The 22,711-nt window shown below is 44.4% G+C and overlaps 1 protein-coding gene across 7 annotated transcripts in view; it reads right to left on the bottom strand.

Annotated features, from left to right (window-relative positions):
* HDAC4 (histone deacetylase 4) overlaps nucleotides 1-22,711 on the bottom strand; it is a 288,250-nt gene that overhangs the window by 119,998 nt on the left and 145,541 nt on the right. For all 7 annotated transcript variants that reach the window (XM_062002060.1, XM_062002065.1, XM_062002062.1 and 4 more), the window contains one exon: nucleotides 13,147-13,391. In XM_062002060.1, the coding sequence (XP_061858044.1) occupies nucleotides 13,147-13,391 (245 nt within the window). The remainder of the gene's footprint in view (nucleotides 1-13,146; nucleotides 13,392-22,711) is intronic.

Genomic DNA, 22,711 nt, shown 5'->3' with positions numbered 1-22,711 from the left:
CATGAGGGGTTTTTTTCTCCCCCTAAGTGTAATTAAATTTAAATATTTGTGAAATACAAAGCGATATGCCAAGGGAAATCCCTTGCATGCAGACTAATTCAACGATCAATTTGAGGAGCATGCCATGTGACAAACACACACACTGTATTAGGGAGTGCAGCTAGAAACATCTGAATTAGGTGCTCTTGCCAAAACAAATATTTGTAAATATTTACAACTGTGGGGATTCCTGCATATGTTTAATGTCACTGCTTCCACTTTTTATGAAAATGGCACAAATGTTCAACTGTACCTGTAGCTAGTGTTGCTCTTGCTACTTTAGCATAAATTAATATTAATAAATGTAATAAGGAGCATGGAGAGCATTTCCAGGTATTTATCAACTGTCAGTTACCCATGAGGGCTCAGTGGACTTCGTCATCATATTCCTCAATGGCTTCTGTTCTTAAACATGTCTACCTAGAACAGGGATCAGTAAGCTCACTGTCCACTTCCACAGCAGAGAAACCTCTTTTTAAGCGAAGTGTGATTAAAACCATTTCCTATAGTCGTTACAAGAGAAGTAGAAAGGCGGTCCTCTGAAAACTTCCAGCAGTCCCAGGCCAGGAGTCAGACAGCACCATCCTGGGAAGTGTGTGGTGCCAACAGCAAAGATCCCCTTTACCAGAGAGAACGAGGTCATATTTCATGGAGCTGTTGCATTAAGACTGCCATAACCACTCCTTAATTTGCTAAATGTGTAGCATGCCCTTCCTGTACCCTAGTATCCTTCAGACACTACCTTGTTCTTCCCCCAGAAGATAGGCTGCTCTCTGCCCACCCTCCTCTGCTTCTTCCTTCTCATACCACCATCACGTTAAAGGTACTTCTGTCATTTTTCACACGCCTCAGTAAACTGATTAAAATCTGCAAAGCAGGAGACATTTTGAAGCTTAAATGACGGCTCCTAGGTTTTTATCATATATTTTGAAAAGCTTACTGCAATTAGTGGAAGGCAGTGCAAAATTATCTGTATCCAGACAGCTCATCCTTACTCATGCAGATAATGACACATGCAAGTCTGAGTGAACAACAGTTGGCATACTTATTGCAAATAAACACTTCCTAGGATTCAAATTAGCCCAGTGTTGTGTCCAATTCCTGACTTACATCTCAATCCTATGACTGAGATCATCTACCAAAGATACTCCAGTGTGGTGGGATGTCACTCTGAGAATTTCTGCTCTATCTTTGGATTTGCAGGTGATTCCTACTTCTTTCCAGTACGAGGCAGATAGGTTAAGAAGAAAGGCAAAGATAGCCTTGATCCTCCACCTATGGGTCAGCACCCTACTCACACACAGACGTAGTTTCCATCTCAGACCAAGGGCACGCAGACACAGTCCAGCCTGTCATAAGATGGCAGTCTGATAACTTCTTCCAGGCCAAGCTCTTAGACTGTACAACTTCTTTGCCTGCTGAACAATAGACTGGCCCTTAATGGAGGCCATAGCTCCAAAGTTGTAAGGACGTGTAACTAAAATACTAGCTTCAAACCTGACAACCTAATGCTGGATAAGACAAAAAAAAAAAAATCCCTTCAACCAGATCTCTTGAACCTGTATTCTTAAATGCTGAGTTAAGACACGACCCAGCAAATGCTTTTCAAGCTTTATATAACTGTCCTCTAACCTCGCAGGTAGCGAGGCTGGGGTTTTGGTGCAAATACTGTTTTTAAGACAAATAATCTGCCACCCTCTTTGGCAAAATTCAATACTTTTGGGGGGTTCAGTCAGGTATTTTAAACAATCTGGAGCTCAGGTTCTGTAAAAATAAAGGAAAATCCTAGGGTGATGATCAGGAAAGAGTTTGCCAAGACACATACACACCAAATCACCCACTGAAAAATCATTAGTATATGAGAGGAAGCACAGCACAGATGTTGATGGATTTCCGGGAGAACTGTTGTACTGGGTTATTTCAGAGCAGTCTCAACACTGCCTGGACTCTCTGCTTTATGGTCTCCTCATCCTGTTTACTGAAGTCTCAGGCTGTGGCTCCAGTTTCAGGATTCGTGCTCTTGGCTCTATCACAGGATGTTTCAGATATCTCCCAGAGCACCGGAGGCCAGTCAGAATTATCAGTCATAACGGGAGATGGGGGATGAAAAAAGAACTTGTGGTTTTCAGCAGAAGCCAAGACACAAAACCCCAAAAGCGCAGCTCAGAAGAACGAATGTCTATCATCTCTCTTCTTGGAGACATCAGCAGCTGAAGGTATATTTGGCATGCCCCATTCCAGCTCTCCGGCAGGCTGACAGCAGGCAGTCTCATGCCAGAAGCTCCCACGGGCAGCATCTCTTTGCTACACAGGGAAACAATCCTTCCCAGCCAATAGCTCGCTGTGCAAGAGACTAGGTTAGACATATCCTACTGAGAATGTCTGGTGTTCAAGTTTACGAGGCTCAAATGTCTCCAGGAAAGGGAAGGACGGCTATGTGAAAACCTCTAGGTGAAAAGATCTCACATAATTAGTTTGGCAGCTTTTATATGGATATATAATCTTGTATCCCTGTTTCCTTTCCATGCCATTACTGCTGACCTCTCCTAAAAGGCTGAAAGTTTGCACAGCAGTTTCATCTGAATATCTGCAATGGTATAGCACCAGGAATGCATTTTTATGTGCCTTTTTCACCCCAGTGACCACTCCAGTCTAGTTTTCACTCTTTCTCCAGAGGCAGAGTATTTGAGAGGCTCTCTAGAAAGCTGTGAGCTCCATTTATATTATCCAGCACGGTCAGATCCTCCTCCCATTTTTACTTCTACAGGTGGAGAAAACTCCTTTACATTTGTCTCTGCTGTGCTTTACATAGGTCTTACTGAAGGGGAGGATAGATCCATACACCTTACTCCAGGAGCAGGGAACACCTGATCATGGATGGCAAAAAGGAATTTCTGTAAATCAAAGGATCATATAAATTGTCCTGTAAAGAAAGGAATCCCAGATGTTTAATGCTACATGAGATTTTATAAACAACCAGGCACCAGTCCTCAAAGGATGAGTTATGTCCTCTATGGACTGTTTTTTGGAACAGAAGTTTTGGATGAGAACATTGAAGTAAAATCCGTATCAGGAGTGGAGATGTAGGACAAAGAGATCCTGTAATGGAAGCAGCTAGATGAGCCACCATTGATCACCATTCCTGATCACTTGTGTGAAGGAAAGAGCGACCAAACCAGAAAACTGGCAGTGATGGGAGACCTCACTGGAGTGCTCCTGTCTGGCTTCTCAAGCACCCAGTGAAACAAAGAGGTCGGGAAAAAGGCAGCAAGAGCAGTATACCACGTCTGGCAGTGTGGTTGCTGAGACGTCATCAGCCACTGGGCCCTTGCAATGTTCGGGTCAGCTCTGTCTGACAGAGGGTGGGCAGGTGTGGACTGCAAAGTGCTGCTCCTCATCTGACACGAGGCAGTGACAGCCTCAATGCCTGTGGTGCCTGGAGGGAGGCTGCATGCTAACAGTGAATGTTCAACAATATCTGAGGCTTATGTGAGTGCAGCAGAGCATCATTTTTAAAGGTAACATGCCACCAACATAATTACCAAATGTTTCTCATTTTTACACACCACCACTAGTTAAACAAGAAACTTAAACACAGAGATGAATCTAATAATGCTGTTCATATTGTCTGCACACAAGTGAAGTTATTCACAACACAATTTATGTTTTAAATGCAACTAAATTCTCCCATAGAGCTGATCAATGTTATTAAGAGACTATATGCAGCAACAGGAATTACAAGTTTATGAATGTTAATTTATCAGTGGCAGTGTATATTAGCAGGTTAATATTCCTGGCATAATAGCAGGACTCACTTGGGTATTTCTTTACTCCTGCCCTGATGCTCTATGTGTTCTCTTTGACTGTTTCGAATCTGTCTTATTTAGTTCACAAATAAGATAAAATTGGAGTTGAAAATTCAGATGTGGGAACTGCAAAATATTGCTCCTTTTACTGTTTATACTGAAATTCCAAACTGAAGAGAGACCATAAGGCTCCTAGCTTTAACAAACAAATCCTTGTGCCTCTCACACATTTTACTGAGAGACAAACTCATGCTATGAAAGAACAGAAAACTGACCACTTCAAAAGCTGTTTGGACTCCACAGAAAAAGTGAGCATGTGCTAGGGAAAAAAAAAAAATCCTGTATCTGTATGTCAGCCAGTGAACTCTGTTATTTACACCAGACTTTCAGCCTTCACAGCCCCAAAGTCAGCCCAATTTAAGTCTAACTTCAGGAGATGAATTAACAAGGAAATGCACTGGGAGAATGTCTCTTCCTTGGCATCACTGAAGGAATGTGGAGTAGCTGAGCTCAGTGGGTAACAGGCTTTTTACCTCCCACCACTGGTGGGTAAGAAAACCTCCATATTCTGTTGGAAAGCTGTGAACCCCAAAGCAAAAAGGCTGAGTAGGTGTGAGAAGGACAAGGCTGGCTGGTATCGCAGACTTCACAGACACCAGAACAGACATTCACAACAGGAAAGCCACTGTGTGCACTAACTGCAGTGAGACCCGTGACTTTGCTTTTGGCTGAGGTTTTTGCATCTCAGTGGTTCATGCATCTCAAAGCTGTAAAAACTGTGGCCCAGCTCAGAAGAAAGCAAAATGGCAATTTGGGTATTTTTTTACCAGTTTTAAAGTAAGCCTCTAAGGGCCAGTGCAGACTAACTTCTTGGCTGAACAACTCAGCTTCAGTCCAGAAACCACCAGTAGCACGTAGGAAAATGCACAAACTAACCCCTACTGCTGCAGGACTTCTTGTTCAACGGAGAGATCGGGTTTACAGGTGTCCATGCTGCTCTATGAATCTGTAGGCATAGCCATCCACTCTATGTGCAGATTTGTCCTCACTATTCTCAGAGAAGATCTTGACTTTGAGTATGAAGAAAGCCATTCCCAGCCTTCAAAGGTGAAGAAACCCATCTCCACCCACTCAGATCTTGCAAAAGCTTTCCCCAAGGTTACTTCCAACAGAAGTTTAAGTTTTGCAGGATCCAGGTCTAAGCCTTGCAGTCAGCTCTATCTACCAGAAAAATGAGGCAAGGTCACCAAAAAAACCCCAGGAAGGCATCTAGAAATAGCAAAAGAGCACAGCACAAAGCATACAAGTAGTAACAAGGCACAAAATGTTCAGTCTGGTTTTTTACCACCAACTGTACTCAGCTGCAGCTTTCTAAGATGAATAATCTCATCACGTTCCGAATACAGAGGCAGACACCTGGTATCTCCAGGCTTTTTAAGCTTCTCTTGAAAATGAGGCAGGCTGTGAGGAACAGGTGCTCTGCATAAGAGTGGGGCAAAACTGAGCAGAGGGAGTCCCGTGGTGCTGACTGTGGCAGGCAAGAATGGAGCAGACACTCTCAGCAATGGGAAGTGGGATATGGGTATGGGCAAAATGGCAGTTTCCAGAGTCCAAGGTGAGGAGGAAGACGTATGGGAAAGGGGATGCTTCACAGGAACCAAGGTGCTGCCTTCAGTGTCCCTGGCCTGGGGACATGAGAAAGCTGCAAGGGAGATGCAGACGACACTGACCCCATCAGCAGATTTGAAACAAAGCACATTTTTTTCCTGTTAAGCAGGAATCTATGTGAAGATTCTTCTGCTCGAGTGCCATGTTCAGTGTTGGGCCCGTCACTCCAAGAGGGACACTGAGGTGCTGGAGGATGTCCAGAGATGGGCACTGGAGCTGGGGAAGGGTCTGGAGCACAAGTCTGATGGGGAGTGGCTGAGGGAGCTGGAGGTGTTCAGCCTGGAGAAGAGGAGGCTGAGGGGAGACCTTTTTGCTCTCAGTAACTCTAAGACAAGAGGTTGTGACCTGTGGGGCCAGTTTCTGTTCCCAAGTTAGAGATGACAGGACACGAGGAAAGGGTCCCAGTTGTACCAAGAAAGGTTTAGATTGGAGATTCTTCCCAGAAAGGGTTGTCAGGCCCTGGCACAGTTTGCCCAGGGCTATGGTAGAGTCTCCATCCCTGGAGATGTTGAAAAGTTGCATAACTGAGGTACTGAGGGATATAGTTTAATGGTGGCTGTAGCAGTGCTGGAGGAATGGTTGGACTCCATGATCTTAAAGATCTTTTCCAACCTAAAGGTTTCTGTGGTTCTATAAAAAAGTAGCTGTAGGCACTGTCAGGGCTACACTGACAGCAGTCAGACAATGTGATTCATGCCCAATGAGCGATCCTGCAAGCAAACCTGCCATTCCAAGGACAGGTGGCCAGAAATAAGGGCAAAGAGAAGTTTCTCACTTTAGCATCAACGGGACACATATAAAGTCTAGAAAATTTTTGGAAGAAATTACAGTTTCTGAACAGAATTGCAAAATCTGTCTGGAAGATTCCATGAAAGACTTGTACCCTCCAAAACAAAAATAAGGCATGGCAAGAGAGTTTCACCCTGTGTCCCTGAACAAGAGGCTAACATCTTGGTTGTGTTCCAGGTCTCTCAATTGGAGCTGATGAAAAAACACAGATTTTTTTTGGTTGGAGAAGGCCTTTAAGATCATCAAGTCCAATCACTTGCCTCACACTGCCAAGCTCACCACTAAACCATGTCCCTCAGCACCTCAGCTATGAGGCTCTGCAATACCTCCAGGGATGGGGACTCTACCACCTCCCTGGGCAGCCTGTGCCAGTGCCCAGCAACCCTCTCAGGGGAAAAGATCTTCCTAATCTCGAATCTAACCCTCCCTTGGCACAATGTGAGGCCATTTCCTCTTGTCCTATCACTCATTACTCAGGAGCAAAGACCAACCCCCCACCTCACTAGAACCTCCTTTCATTGGAAACTCACAAAAACTAACAAAACCATTTCCTTGTGCTTTTTCTGAACATGGCTATATATATTCAAAGCCAAGGTCTGAAAATGCAAGTATTTTTATTTATAAGCATAAAGCTATTAAGCAGCATAGCATACTGTTAAATGTAGGAAATCACTGTGTTAATAGAAGGAGAAAAAAATTGGAATGACTCCTCCATAATCATCATCACAAAGCTCCATTTGCTCTTGCTGCTTATGTTTCTTTGGAATGTTCTAGCTTGTACCCGTTGCCCTAAGCGAATGCATGGTTCCACCGCCCTGTGGAGGTTGGATGTACAGCCTCACCCTCTGCTCCAGATGCACACCAACAGCCTTTTCTCAGATCACAGGAAAACCAGGAACAGCACAGCATAGCAGAATTAACATTTTTGCATGCCTCTGGGTTAGGATTTCAGGCCCACAAGAAGATGTGAGGCTTTGCTACTTGCCTGCGTTGCTATTCTAAGGGCATCAGGACTCTTCTGGTGTCTGCTGTCATGTGCTAACGCTGATGTGCGTCAGCATCCTGAGTAAGTTTCCGGCTTTTAGCTATAAAACAGCCAGAGCTGGGAAAAGCCCTGCTCCATGTTTGGGCAGCACAGGAATGGAGATTAACTGCATTACCCACCACCTCCTTGGCTTCTCGGCTGAGCTCACACCGCCTGAGGGGCCTCTCACCCTGCCAAAGTGTGGATCCTGCCCCTCTGCAACCATCTTGCTCCTGCCCTTCACCAGAAGGCAAATGGAAGAGCTTTTGGTAACTTCCAGCTGATCTTGGCCAGGAATGAGTGACTTGGAAAGGAAAAAATTCACTGCCGACTCCTTCACAATCAAAGGTCAAGTAAAACTCGCACTGGGACCTTTAGAGAGGCTTTCTACTGTTTCACCAGCAATGGTCTGGGTGCCAGGCTCCTTATTCCATCCTTGGTTTTGTTTAGGAAGGCAGATTTGAAGGCTATAAATATTGTTACGTATCCGGTGAGGCAGGCCTGAGTGGAAAATCCATCTCACTGAAGGTAAGTGGCTACAGGAGAGAGAGCAGCCTCGCCTCTGCCTCCAGCCAGCCAGCAGCAGATGCCAGTGCTCACCAGCTCCACCTTCCTTTCAAGAGACACTTTCCAACATCAAGCCTCAATCAGCAAAGCTGCACTATAGTTGTGAAAGACAGTTTTCTCTATTTCCATATGGTGTGAAGGCTTCATAAGGCTCTGCTTATTTTCCCTAAACATGTCAGGTTTTTCTTGTTACTCCCCTAGTGCAACGATACCTCTGTCTTCATGTGCTGAGCTCTAACTGCAGCCATTGTACTTCCCTTCCACAAATATTATTTCACTCATAGCCTGTCTCTCTAAATTGTATGATCTTCTGGAATTTGACACGTTTATGTGGAGGCCATTTCTTCCACAATACCAATGTCTTCGAAAGCAAGGACTGCTCAGGGGGCACAAGGGTAGGGATGGCATGTGCAGGAAGGACTGTGAGCAGTCTGTCATCCTCTCCTCTTGAACTAGATCAGACAACTAAAACTCAGCTTGTGGAATAAAATCAAATTCTGGAAATTGCCAGAATTTCACATTTCCATAGGAAAAAGTTATCTACTTGAATAGAAAAACAAGAAAGACATGCCAACACTTTCCAAGCCAAATTTCACTTACTTAAAAAGACCTTAAGACGTTTCTTATATTAGTGCTTTTTTTGGGAGAGAGAGATGCTCCCCCCTCTAAATTCCCTGTTCCTCTGTTCAAGTTCCTCTGTTCACACTGACAGCAAAATAATAAAGGAAAGAAAAACAGAAAATCTGATTCCTGTTGTACTAGCTAAGAGTTTAACATTTAAAATGAGTAAGCTCTTTAAAGTCTTCACAGTGCTGTTTGCTGTAGCTTAGCAATGCTGGCTGTACATATGTTTGTTCAAAAAAAAAGAAGAAAGCCTGCTTAAGATGTGCCTCAATACTATTTTTCACTTTTAGCAGCAGATGCCCAGCCACTGAATTCCTGTCAGCAAAACTATTCAACATCTCTAAGTGGAAGAGTGCAAAGGTACTTGAACTGGAATGTCTTGCCAAAAGAGAGAGCCAATGCAATTTTTGCTCTGCATACATAATTGTACCCAGCCGCCGCTATATGCAAAATGTGCTTACCATCTAGCAATTTCAAGTAAAAAGATTTAGAGACAGGCCTGAGACTGAGTAATGCACAGAAATTGTTGCTCCAGTACAACCAGATGAATGAATAAATGTTTTGCACTTGATTCAAATGGTGGATGCTACACCGTAAAGAGGAAAGTCAAAATAATTGATTCAATCTAGTGCTAGATAGGTAAAATATAGCAAGATGCTGAAATTCTCCCCCCTTCACAGAAATAGTATGTAAAGCAACTGCAGGATTTAATAGTATGATTAACAAAGGCCCTGATTACCTCCAAGGAAAACAGAGCCCGGGAGAAAGTCAAAGAACTGCCATTTTGTTCAACATCAGAGTAAGTTTAGAGCTTCGATACGTGCATTTTACATTTTTGTTTTGTTACATTTGGAGGATTTGCTGCTGCCAAAATTGCGGCAAAACTACAGGAGTCATAAATTTTTGGACAGTAAGTTTGCAAGATGCACTATCACTTTGTAATAGCTACTGAAACTTTGCCTTCTGAATCAAAAAAAACAGCAAACCCAAACCCACAAAAGCCAATGGCAGGGACAACATTGACAATGTCCAAGAACCAAATCTGGTGCTTGAGTAAGGCACACTGCAAGAGGGACACTGAGATTCCAGAGTGTGTCCAGAGCTGGGCACTGGAGCTGAGGAAGGGTCTGGAACACCAATCTGATGAGGAGTGGCTAAGGGAACTGGGGGTCTGGAGAAAAGGAAGCTGAGAGAAGATCTTCTTGCTCTCTGCAACTCCCTGACAGGAGGCTGTGGCCAGGGCGGTGTCAGTCTCTGCTCCCAAGTTACAGATGGCAGGACAAGAGGAAATGGCCTCAAGTTACACGAGGGGAGATTTAGATTGGAGATAAAGAAAAAATTCTTCCCTGAAAAGGGCTGTCCATTGGAATATGTTGCCCAGGTGGAGTCCCCATGTCTGGAAGCATTCAAAGCCATGTATTGCTCTGCAGGGCTGAGGGACATGGTTAGGTGGTGGCTATGGCAGTGCTGGATTAATGATTGGACTCAATGAGCTTAAAGGTCCTTCCTAACTTCAGCAACTCTGTGATTCTGTTCTATGATCACTCTTGTCATCAGTCATTAGGTACAATCTTAATCTACAGAAATCTGGAAGAGTTTAGGTTCCCAAGCTGCTTCTTACCCAAAGTGAGACTTCATCTCCACCTGAAGAAGAAACTTGAGAAGAGGTCTGTAAAAGTGATGGATGCACAATACCTTCATTACAATACCATAAACTCAAGACTACAAAACACTTTCAGATGAAGAATCTCACTAACACATTGCTCAGTCTAAACAATTTCTGCATCTATAGAACAGTTTGCTTCAAAGACAGGACACTAATGAAGTTCTTAACCTCATCAGTGATGCCATAAGCCAAACATCACATAAAGCTAACTTATTTTGAGCTTCCAAAGAGCATGTCAAGAACTTGCTATTTCCTTCATTTAGTCTAAAGACTGTTTGAGTAAACTGTTGTTCCTCGAGAGGATGGGGCCAGACTTTTTTCTGTGGTGGCCAGTGACAGGACAGGGGGCAACAGGCACAATCTGGAACACAGGAAGTGCCACTGGAACATGAGGAGAAGCTTCTTTGCTGCTCAGGTGAGGGAGCCCTGGCACAGGCTGCCCAGGGAGGGTGTGGAGTCTCCTTCTCTGGAGGTCTTCAAGAACCTCCTGGACATGTTCCTGTGTGACTTGATCTAGGTGGACCTGCTTCTGCAGGGAGGTTGGACTAGATAATCTCTAAAAGTGCCTTCCAACCCCTACCATTCTATGATTCTATTAATTCTATGATTATGTTCTTCTCAGGACAAAGGTAAGCACACTTACATATATACACAGAATCCCAGAATGGTGGGGATTGGAAGGGACCTCTAGAGGTCATCCAGTTCCAACCCTCTGATAAAACAGGTTCCTCTAAATCAGTGCACAGGAACACATCCAGGGGAGTTTGATACCTCCAGAGAAGGAGCCTCCACACCCTCCCTGGGCAGCCTGTGGCTGGGCTCCCTTACCCACACAGCAAAGAAATTTTGACTTGTGTTCCAGTGGAACTTCCTGTGTTCCAGATTGTGTCCATTACCCCTTGTTCTGCCGCTGGGTGCCACAGAAAAGAGACTGGCCCTATCCTCTTTACACCTGCCTTTTAGGTATTTCTAAGCATTGACAAAGTCTCCTCTCAGCCTTCTCCCATCTATACAGCCCCAGTTCCTGCAGCCATTCCTCATCAGAGAGATGTTCCAATCCCCTCATTATCTTTGTAGCCCTCCTCTGGCCTTTCTCCAGAAGTTCTGTCACTACTAAACTGGAGATCCCAGAACTGGACACAGGACTCCCAGATGTGGCCTTATCAGGGCAGAGTAGAGAGGGAGGAGGACCTCCCTTGACCTGCTGGTCACACTCTTCTTTATACCCCCTGGGATGCCATTGGCCTTCTTGGCCATGAGAGCACATTGCTGGCTCATGTTTAGTTTCTTATCAGCCAAACTCCCAGCTCTCTCTCTCTGCAGAGCTGCTCTTCAGCAGTTTGACCCCCAGCCTGTACTGGTGAATGGGGTTGTTCCTTCCCAGATGCAGGACTCTGCACTTGCCCTTGTTGAACCTCATGAGATTCCTCTCTGCCCAACTCTCAAGCCAACAGACGACCCAACTAAGAGCACAGGCATTTGCTTGTAATCAGTTCTCAAACAGCAACTGGCACAAATCCAGGCTCATATCTGTGTTTGAAAAGTCTGTAAATAATACACCATTAACTTTTAATCCTATCTTCCCCACTCTGATATGTATTCTGTATTAAAATGAAAGTTACATAAGGTTGAACTGAGGTTCCTTTTTAATATTATATTAGCACTATTTAGCACGTGCACCACTAATCCCCCTTTGAAAAGGGAGCATATTAGCAGTTCCAAAAGCTTATGTTACCATAGCAATAGTCTGTCACTGTGAAATATTTATATAATGTCTAATGTTTTCACCATGCAACAGCCATCTTCTAAACTGAACTTCCTACTTATCCTGTGTGTTCTGTCCCTTTCTGTTCTATGTGACACAGCAGCGCAAAGCACCCGGTTTATGCCTGACTTGACTGCGCAACCCCCAAAAAACGTCATGGTGTGCAGACCTATCCACACCTCCTGAAGTTCCTATTCCTAGAGAGACATCAAGGTCCAAACAGTTAGTGTGCACCTCACACTGATGGTGCATGTCCAGCAAGAAGTTTATGTGCTCTTCTATTCCCGAATATGTGATATTATTAACAGGCAACCCAAAAGCCCACCTGTGGAGTTAAACTCTACAGAAAGTTCCCAAATTCAGGGAAAGCAAGCCAATTGTTGACAGTGGGGCACGGGACTTCTGAATGCATGTAGATGAGGATAACATTTAAGATGACACCAGCTTACCTCCTTTCCTCTCCTCTACTCTATTCCCTTGTTAAATCTTGGTGCTCGCAGCTCTTTAAAAGAGCTTGTTCTCTACACAGGATCTCCAGCCCAAAACAAGTAAGTTAGTATCCTGGGGTGCATTAAGAAAAGTGTGGCCAGCAAGTTGAGCGAAGTTCTCCTCCTCCTATACTTTGCCCTGGTGAGGCCTCATCTGGAGTCCTGTGATCAGTTCTGGGCTCCCCAGCTCAAGAGACAGAGGGAACTTCTGGAGAGAGTCCAGCGGAGGGCCACCAAGATGATGAGCGGACCGGAACATCTCTCTGACAAGAAAAGGCTGCGAGACTTGAGGCTGTTTAGCCTCAAGAAGAGAAGGTTGAGAGGGGACCTTATGAATGCTGATAAGCACCCTAAAGGGTGGGTGTCGAGAGGATGGGGCCAGACTTTTTTCTGTGGTGGCCAGTGACAGGACAAGGGGCAACAGGCACAAGCTGGAACACAGGAAGTGCCACTGAAACATGAGGAGAAGCTTCTTTGCTGCTCAGGTGAGGAAGCCCTGGCACAGGCTGCCCAGGGAGGGTGTGGAGTCTCCTTCGGAGGTTTCCAAACCCACCTGGACGTGTTCCGGTGCACTCTGATCAAGGGGAACCTGCATTCACAAGGGGTTGGACTGAATGATCTCTAGAGGTCCCTTCCAACCCCACCATTCTGTGATTTCCTCCTGGTGATTATTTCACATGGCACTCAATGCAGGGCTGCCCATCACTTACTTTGATGTGCTCATGCAGCTGGGCCTCATGCTGCCGGGAGAGCTGCTCATGCTGCCGCTGGAACTCAGCGATAAGGATCTGTCTCTGGATCTGCTGTTTCTGCTTCAATGCCAGGAGCTCCTGCTGCAGCTGCTGTTCCCGCAGTGTTGGCTCTGTCACAGGCATGGGAAACTGGTGGTCCAAGCGTAGATCCATTGGGACTGAAGTCGGTGCAACTTGCAAAGGCAATGCTGTGGTCACATCAACTACAATATGAAAACACGAGAGGAAAGGCGAGTGTATTCCCCATTCACACAGAGATCTGGTTCTCATAATGTATCCAGCAAAGATCTTGAAGAACCATGGATTGAATCAAGAACAGCACCATTAAATTTGCTCTTTTTTAAATGGTAAAAGACCACTACAGGCATTCAGAATTCAATAGGTTTTCCTCCAGCCATGACCTCCTACAAATACCCGTGTTTCCTGAACTCAAAAGTCTTTAATGCATGATGTGTGACCACATCTCCTCAAAACATACACTGCCATTCCACTTTTCTAGCATCATTGGAAATGAGGATAAGGATAAATCTAAGGCTTCACAGAAAGGATCAGTCTTGACTTAAAACGGATTAACTGATATACTCCTATAGTCAGGAACATGAGGGTATCAATTTAAGAAACTTATGCTGACAAACATAAGGTGGTTGGCCAGGATGGACAGCATTTTGAGCAACCTGGTCTGGTGGAAGGTGTCCCTGCCCATGGCAAGAGACTGAAACAAAATTATCTTTAAGGTCCCTTCCAATCCAAACCATTCTGTGACTCTTTGACAAAACAGTACATGCTGTACACTTTATAACCAATCTTGAAAAGCAGTTTAAACAAAAGCAAATGGGTAACAAAGCATCTAGGAAAATTTGTTCAGTGCTTTGGTGATAGACTACACTTACTTTAAGCACCAGAAAGGTGTAAACACATCTTGCAGCCGGTGACAGGAGGCAGCAGCCCAAATGGAGACTATGCAGATTTGCCTCTGTCATTCTAACTCCAAGGGGGATAAACCTGAAGCACAACCAAGACTAAGGCAGAGAATAGAAGTGTGTCCCGAGATGTAAACTATGAGAAGAAAAAAGGGAAAACTATCATGTTGATTATCTGTGCAGTAAAGATCAGTTCTTTGCTGACACAAAAAAATAACCTCTGTGAAGACTAAGGGCCTGTCATAAAAAAGGGCAGCAACAGATATCTACAAAAAACCACCTTCACTATAATTGAACTCAGCTTGTCTCTGCTAAAAAAAATACTGTCATTCCATGAATGACTAAAAATATCAAAATTCCATTTGAATGACAGCTCTGTGTTCACATGTATTCCCTACATTTCCCACGTTTAACGTCTCGCTCTACAGGTCAATCACTCTATAACTCTTCTGATTCTGTTCGAATGAACATCATCTGCAGAAGAAAAGAGGCTAGCTGTTCAAAACCACAGAGCTTCAATAAAATGGGAAAATTAAAGGGCTTATTTTTTTCCTTGGTTGGTTGGGGTTTTTATTTAATCTAGTGTTTTGTTTTACAATATTTAAGATGTGTTTGTGCAAGGTTGGCAGGGAGTATCAGCAGTATCAGTCACATATCTGCTAAGACACCTACCCCACATGAAAGGACTGACGAAAGTCAGGCAGGAGGCCGTGGGACTCCTGCATGTGCTTGGGGGAAACCAGGAGATCTCACAGAGGTAGAGATGCTGTCCTGCTACAAAACAAGGAGCACAAGACAGTCCCAGCCAGCCAGCCAGACTTTCTTAAGGGAAAGTTTTGCTAGGACACACTGCCAGTTCTTACCACTTGTATGTCGCCCATCAAAATAGTACTTGAAGAGGAACTTCCATTTTATATGAAGCTAAACTTGTGTTTTGCTTCAAGCCCTAAGTCTTATTCCAACCACCTCTTCAATAACATGAGGACAGGAGCACACAACAGTTGGCTCAGTCCTTCCAAGCAATGTATCCTGAGAAGTCACCAAAAATCAGTAGTAAATTGTTAGAAATAAATGCTATCCATTTTGTTTTCACTAGTAATCAAGAAATGAAGTATAGAGGCACAGAAAAATAAAGAAATAAAACAGAGTAATTCAGAAAAATTTGTGGTGTTTTCTAAGGTGTCCCCACATAAACTGAAATCCACTGCCCTGCTGCCAAGGGCAAGGCCAGAATTCAGGGACAGGGACCACTGGAAAGACTCATCCTGAGGCTGCAGCAGCCCCCAGTGCCTGGCCACACCAGCCCTCCTGCCTGCACCCATGGGGCACAGGGGCTGCCTCCTGCCCTCTGCTGCCATCCTTGTCCCACCTGACCCCTCCAGCAGCAGGCAGCAGGGCTGCAGGAGCAGTATGCTTCCCCTTCCCTCAGCTCAGACAGTTCTGGGCAGCTTTTTTTGGATGGAAACATTTTCTGCAAAAGGTCACATTACTGCAAGTGTTGCTATTTTTCAACCCACAAGCTCTTCCCTCCACTTCTCTATTGTTTTCCTTCCTGTGGCCTTTTCCCCGCTCCCCTCTCTCCCCCACAGGCCTCGAGCTGCGATTCCTAACCGCAGCTGGGGATTTTAGGAACACCGTGCTCTCACCTATAGATAATATTCAAACCCACCTAAACAACATGTTGCTGAGCCTTCCTTGGGAACAGCTGATGCTTTCCTAGGTGGTTGGTATCTGTGGCTAGTCCCTTCCCATTCCTGCCCACGGAGCATCCCTATGGCAACTGCTGCAGCCGCTCACACAGAAAAAAACCTCTTCATCCGTTTCCCCCGCTCGCGAGTGGGAGCTGACAGCTCAAAACCAGCGCTGCAGATGCTATTTCATTTCACGGACTACCGCTTCAGAAACTTCTCATCTTAGATGCGAGGCTTTAAATTAGATTTTGCTAGGATTGGATTCCTCCAGCACTGAGTGGACTTCAAAGTGATTCCTCCTCATTTTGGACTCCTCCAGCTCAAATCAAGCTCAGGCACCAGGCTATAAGGGCCCTACCTATACAGCATCTGCCTCAGCAGCACAGGGTGCTGTCTGAAACTATCAGTCATCCCAAGGACTGTGGGAAATGGGACATGTGCTGGAAAAGTAAGAGTGAAGTTTCCATGGCAGCAAAAATCCCATTACTATGTTGGATGTATATCGAAAATGGGGAGGGAGAGAACAAAAAGCAGTCCTAACACAAAGAAACGTGTATTTATACAAAACAAACAAAAAAGCCCCCCAAAAGCAATTCACCTTTAATATCATAATGGAACATGGCTATCAAGTTTTCAGTTGGCATTAGGATATTATATCCTGACTATTAATAACATAATTTCTGTATGTTACAGAAAACGTATGGTGTTTATTCCCAGAGTAGCAGCAATTTTATCAGGTGGCAAATGAGGGAAACTCCACCGGCTGACACACCATTTCACCAGAGGCAGCAGCCTTCTAGCACAAATTAGATCCAACTTTAAAGGAAGCTAGAACAGACTTGTACCATTTGGCTTGGTTTTACCTCACTGAATCAAATCTACAGCCATCACGCCAACATTAAGAACGTAGAGACACCTGACCATCAGCACAGGCGCCATGTGGAAATGACAGCTAGGCAAGTGCTGCATTTGGACAGGAACTCTCCCGTTACTCTTTCCCTCCTTCCAAAATTTAGAGATGAATACCCCAGAGCTACAAAACTCCCAAAGACAATCTTGAGTATGCAAACTTATTGAGGGGAATCTACTTTATCAGGGAGGTTGGACCAGACGATCTCTAGAATTCCCTTCCAACCCCTACCATTCTGTGATTTCTGTGATTTAATGCAACTTTATAGCCACCAGGGCTCCAGGAGAGCTCAAAACAGTTAATACTAGACGATCAAACCCAGTGAGTCAGTAAACCAAACAGTGCAGCCGGCTTCATGAATCACAAGCCTTTTGAATGCATGGGCTATTTTTATGTCCAGGAGAAGATTGCTGAGCACCTGGCAATAACATCTCCCATCTTTTATACATGTGGACTGAAAGTCAGCGTTTCTAATACAGAGGGGACAGTCACTCGCTCCCGCTTACCTACTCTCCATGTAAATCTGTTTCTGTTCAGCAAAGCATTTACCAACACTATTTAGAATAAATGCATTTTCTACTTGCAATTCGTGTGCATTTTTCAATATGATCTTTAATGATCCAAACACTGTGTTTCCTAAAAGCAGAAAACAAAAGCTTTTGACATGCTAAACTAAATCCAGTTTCAGGCAGAAGGAACACACTACTGCTTGTGATCACTACGATGTCAGACAGTGTCTTACTCCCCTGTAAGAGCCTTAACTTGTACCATGCTGGACAAGAGTCTCGAGAAAACTTGACAAACTTCTTTTTTCCCATCCAAAGGGACTCTATTCCCCCCCAAGAACACCCGATGTATGGTCTCAGGATGCCAGCTGCAGCCATCGTGACCACAATTCCCATTCAGAGTCTTGGCGGAGGCTGCGTCATCCCTGACTCTTACTATTTCAGTCTCAAAAAAAACCCCTATTTGAAATGCCATGAGTTCCCCACAGAAGCAGCGAGTGCTTCTGACCTACAGAGCCCTCCTGAAAACAATAAAACCTTCTCTGCTTAATGAATACATCATCAAAACAAACAAAAAAAGCCTGTATTCTTATGAATATTTTATGGTAGAATAGAAAATTGCTTTTAGAGGTTCTGCCTTGAGAACATATTAATACAATCAGATTCATGACGTTAGCAAAAACACAAAGACTATATTCAGTTTTAATGAGAAATGCCAAATCCATGAATTAGAAGACAAGATCGCGATTATGAATAATAAACTCTTTCATGTGCTCCCTGTCTTTGCCTTTCCTGCAGGAAAAGAAGGAGAAAACAGGAGTAATTTTATTTCTTCTTCTTTTTTTTAAGCTAGGGTTTGTTTTTTTTCCACAGTCAAGTTACTATTATTTTTACACCAAGTTAGAAAGACTCTGCTGGTTTTTCCCCTCCCAAAATAAATAAAACATGGCTATTAATCAAAGATTGTCTGTGTGCTGCACATTAAGACCCAAAGCATTCTAATCGCCATCGATTGCCAGCAAAGAGTGGCCTCATGCTTGAGACTGTAAATTTCATATCTCGCGGTCTGCCCATAACACCGAGTGGAAGTCACCTTAAACACATTTATCTTGTTACACAAACTTGCTGTAAATCAGCTGATAATCTCAAACGTGCAAGTAAGGGTGCATTTGTCTACTAAAAATGTTTGACATTAAAATCCTTTCACATAAAGGCTGCAGATAAACACATTATCAGAAAAATAATATGCTGGGTTTCTACCACGATTAAAAATTAAAATTAACTCTCTATGAGTACTGAGCACTTTGGAAGGGATTAGGGGAAGGTGATACTACCTAAATATTATGCTATTTAAATAAACCCAACAGTAACAACTGTATTTTCTTCCCGTTCTATGATACAACATTTTCATCCAAGTCCTTAAAGGACGAAAATACACGAGGATTCTGTTCTGAATACACACTAAAATGCAAGATAACCCAAAATTTCAGTACGAGATGGAAAGTGAAGTGAAGATTTAAATTCAAATCTTGTTTCAGCAAAACCTTTACTCAGAATGAACTTTAAAAAATTTTCTCAAACTAGGTTGTTGTTTTTTTAATCAAAGGCTGTTTCTGGAAAGACTACTCTTTTTTTTTTTTGGCTTAAATTTAGGCAGCACAGAAAAATATCTCTCTCACATTTGAAATACAACACCACCTTCAGATGGGAAGTGCATGAAACATTTTCCCTGAGACCTTCCTCCCTCCGGCACAGAGTGAGTCCCACTGAATTTGCACAACAGTTCCTTCCCAGCCACCCTACTCCTCTGCACTTGGCAACTCCCTTTGGCTTGAAGGAAGAAATCACACTGACCTCCTCAAATCTGCTGCAATATGCAGGGGATGTGCATCTTGGGCAAGGCTGAGGGAAGAAAAACAGCACTCCCCTCACCAACTGCAACAGTATATAAAGTACGGACATACCACCACATGTCTCTGACGGAGCGACCTTAGGAGATGAAGTGCACAAAACCCTGAGGAAAAAGCTTTTCAACTCCTCCAGTAACTCTGTAGTCCCTGGTGCCTTTCCACATCACCGCATAGCAGGGAGGGGATGCTCCTCTGCACAGCTGTGGCTGAACCACCCAGGCCAGAGCTTTCCAGAAACCATTGACTCAGCTTCTCTTCCCATCTCCCATGCTCTCTGGACTTGGGCTTTATTTTGAACTAACGAGTTCCCTTTCTAATTACTTGCATGCAAGCATTGCCCTCCAGACATATCCTGCCAATAGCTGCACATCAGTCTTTCAGAATGTACAAAAAAATAAATACAAAAGGAAGAGCCCATGCTCAGCACCCCCAGGCTCTCAGCTGCTGCTGGAGACAAATCCATTGCCACCCCGGCATCGTGCAAGTCACAGGATGACCTCCCCTTCTAAGCATTATTTTCAGCTGCTTTCATCCCTGGGTAGAAGCAAAGAATCATGTGTTTAATCCACTGATTTTATCTCCTGGGGGCTGCCTTTGCTGTCTGGCAACAGTTTTCATTTTTTTAAAAACTTTCTATATTTTGCAAAGCCTTGAAATACCAGGTTGTTGCTGGCAGAAATGCTTTGGCCTGGCAGGAACACAGCACAGGCAGGCTTCAAAGACATGAAATGCTGTTTCTAAAAAACAATGCCTTCATTTTGCTTGAAATCAGCCTAAAAAGGAGGCAAGGAACAACTGCTAGCTTCAAAAGCAGTCAAGGGAGAATTTGAGGTGGTTTATCTGGAAAGGAAGAGTCGTGTTATGAGTGGCGTTAAAATATTCCAGCTTACATTCCCTCCCCTCCCAGAACCGCTGGCTGTGCCTGTGTGGTGCTGCCGCAATGGGCAGCGGTGCAGGCACCCCCTCCATCAGCCACGGCAACTCTTCTTCAGGGGGGTTTCCACTTCCAAAACAGTGAAAACTCACCAAAACACTAAGAGACGGTGACATCAGAGTTATTAATAGAAACAAACTACTGCAGTATCTGCCTGCAGTGCTAGGATAAATGAAGTGTATGTTGTGTGTAAAGCAGAGCAGTGCAGATGACGACGGCACAGCACCCTTGAAGCACCTGAGATTTAGTTGGTTTAAATCTACAGCATGCTAGATGACCAAAATACAAGCAGAACAGATGAGAGGAAAACCACCTGCACATTACCATCTATATCCAGCTGAATCTCTAAAAAACGTTTCACCAGGTGGTGAGAACAGGGAGTCTTGGTCCCGAAGCACCCAGGATGCCAACATCCTCCACAGCCCTTCACAGAATCAGAATCCCAGAATGGTAGGAGTTGAAAGGAACTTGTAGAGATCATCCAGTCCAACCCCCTGCTAAAGCAGGTCCACCTCGATCAGGTCACACAGGAACAAGTCCAGGCTGGTTTGGAAACCTCCAGAGAGTAAGACTACACATCCTCCCTGGGCAGCCTGTGCCAGGGCTCCCTCACCCTCATAGCAAAGAAGTTTCTCCTCATGTTCCAGTGGCACTTCCTGTGTTCCAGCTTGTGCCCATTACCCCTTGTCCTGTCACTGGGTGCCACAGAAAAAAGTCTGTCCCTATCCCCTCGATACCCACATTTAGGTATTTATAAGCATTGATAAGGTCCCCTCTCAGCCTTTTCTCTCCAGGCTAAAAAGCCACAGGTCTTGCAGCCTTTCCTCAGAGGAAATACATTCCAGTGCCCTGATCATCTTAGTAGCCTTCCACTGGCTTCTCTCTAGCAGTTCCCTGTCTCTCTTGAGCTGTTGAGTCCAGAATTCAATGCAGAACTCCAGATGTCACCTTATCAGGGCAGAGTAGAGGGGAAGGAGAACCTCCCTTGACCTGCTGGTCACATTTTTGATGTCCCTCAGGATGTCATTCTCCTTCTTGGTCATGAAAGCATATTGCTGGCTCATGCTCAGTTTCCTCTCAATCAGAACTCCCAGGTCTCCCTGCACATCAGTTTCATATGGAGGTAGGATGAAGTCAAAACCAAGTCAGATCAAAGTCTTTTGTGTGCAGAGCTGGTAAAGTGAGGTGCTGTGGAGCTGCAGGGAGAAGCACTACATCATCTCCACTTAATTCTTACCACTACCCTCTCAAAGGCAAGGACCAGGATCCCAGGGGAAGTTATTTTGGGTTAGAATCACACAAGCTTAAGCATTGCAGCGCAGCAAGACTGAAGGACAGCGAGATGGAGAAGTCAGGACATCATTTTACCCTGAGATCAGAAAGGGGTCCTTATCTATGGGAACAGGCCAGTCCTCTGGTCACAATGGGTCTGTGAGGAACAGTGAGCTGCTGCGGCACTTGAGTCAGAGCCTTCATCCCTCAAAAGCAGTCAGGTCACGACGCTACAGTCATCAGTATTTTTCCCTGGCTTGCTATGGAACTGTGTGGGTGAATGGAAATACAGCCTGCATCCTCTCTCAACACACAAGCTAGGAATAAACAGCAGCTGAGGTTTCCTACAAGCACCACACACACTGCAGTTCAGCAAGGTCTGGAATCATTCCTTGCTATGAGAATATTTCATGTGGCATGAATGGGAACCAAAATTAATCATCTTGTCACCCATTGAAACACATTGCAAGGCACTGCACCGTAGGCAACAGATGGAGCTTTAAATGTCACTCACTCATTCATTGCAAAGAAACTTTTTGCTGATTACTACTGAGACCTGAAGACATAATAAGGGTGCAGGGACTCTGTATTTCTATAACTGGCTTTTTTGATCCTAATACCTTCCCTGAAAAGATCTCATTAGCATTTATTAGAAACCTATGAGATCTACACGCAAATTTTATTCATAACAATAAGGAAGCAAAAAATAGAAGAGCAGCCTACTTCTCCTACTCTCTGCATCTTAAGATTTAAAACATTAAGAAAATGTCTCCTTACTTGAAGAAGAAAAAAAAAACCACAAATGGCATGAACAGTAGAATCACAGGATCATTTTCATTGAAAAAGAACTTTAAGATCATCAAGAGCAACCACTTGCCTAACTCCGCCAAACCCATCACTAAACCACGTCCCTCAGAACTTCAGCAGCTTTTCAGTATCTCCAGGGATGGTGACTCCAACCCCTCCCTGGGCAGCCTGTGTCCGTGTCTAACAACTCTCTCAGTGAATAAGTTCTTGCTAATCTCCAATCTAAACCTCCCGTGGTGAAACTTGAGGTTGTTTTTTCTTATCAGTGCTTACTTGGGAGCAGAGACCAACCCCCTCCCTGCCACAACCTCTTGTCAGGTAGTTGCAGAGAGTGATCATGCCTCCCCTCACCTTTCTCTTCTCCAGGCTGAACACCCCCAGGTATCTCAGCTGCTCTCCATCAGACTTGTGCTCCAGAGCCTTCCCCAGCTCCAGTGCCTATCTCTGGACACACTCCAGACCCTCAATGTCTTCCTTGCAGTGAAGGGGCCCAACACTGAACACAGCACTCAAGGTGCAGTCACACCACTGCGGAGATACAGAAAACAACATTTTGTAGTGTTTTCCTGCTCA

Source organism: Colius striatus, chromosome 9 (assembly GCF_028858725.1).
Source record: "Colius striatus isolate bColStr4 chromosome 9, bColStr4.1.hap1, whole genome shotgun sequence".
NCBI lineage: Eukaryota > Metazoa > Chordata > Aves > Coliiformes > Coliidae > Colius > Colius striatus.
Note: the sequence above shows the minus strand (reverse complement) of the source record. Positions and strands in the feature narration are given on the sequence as shown.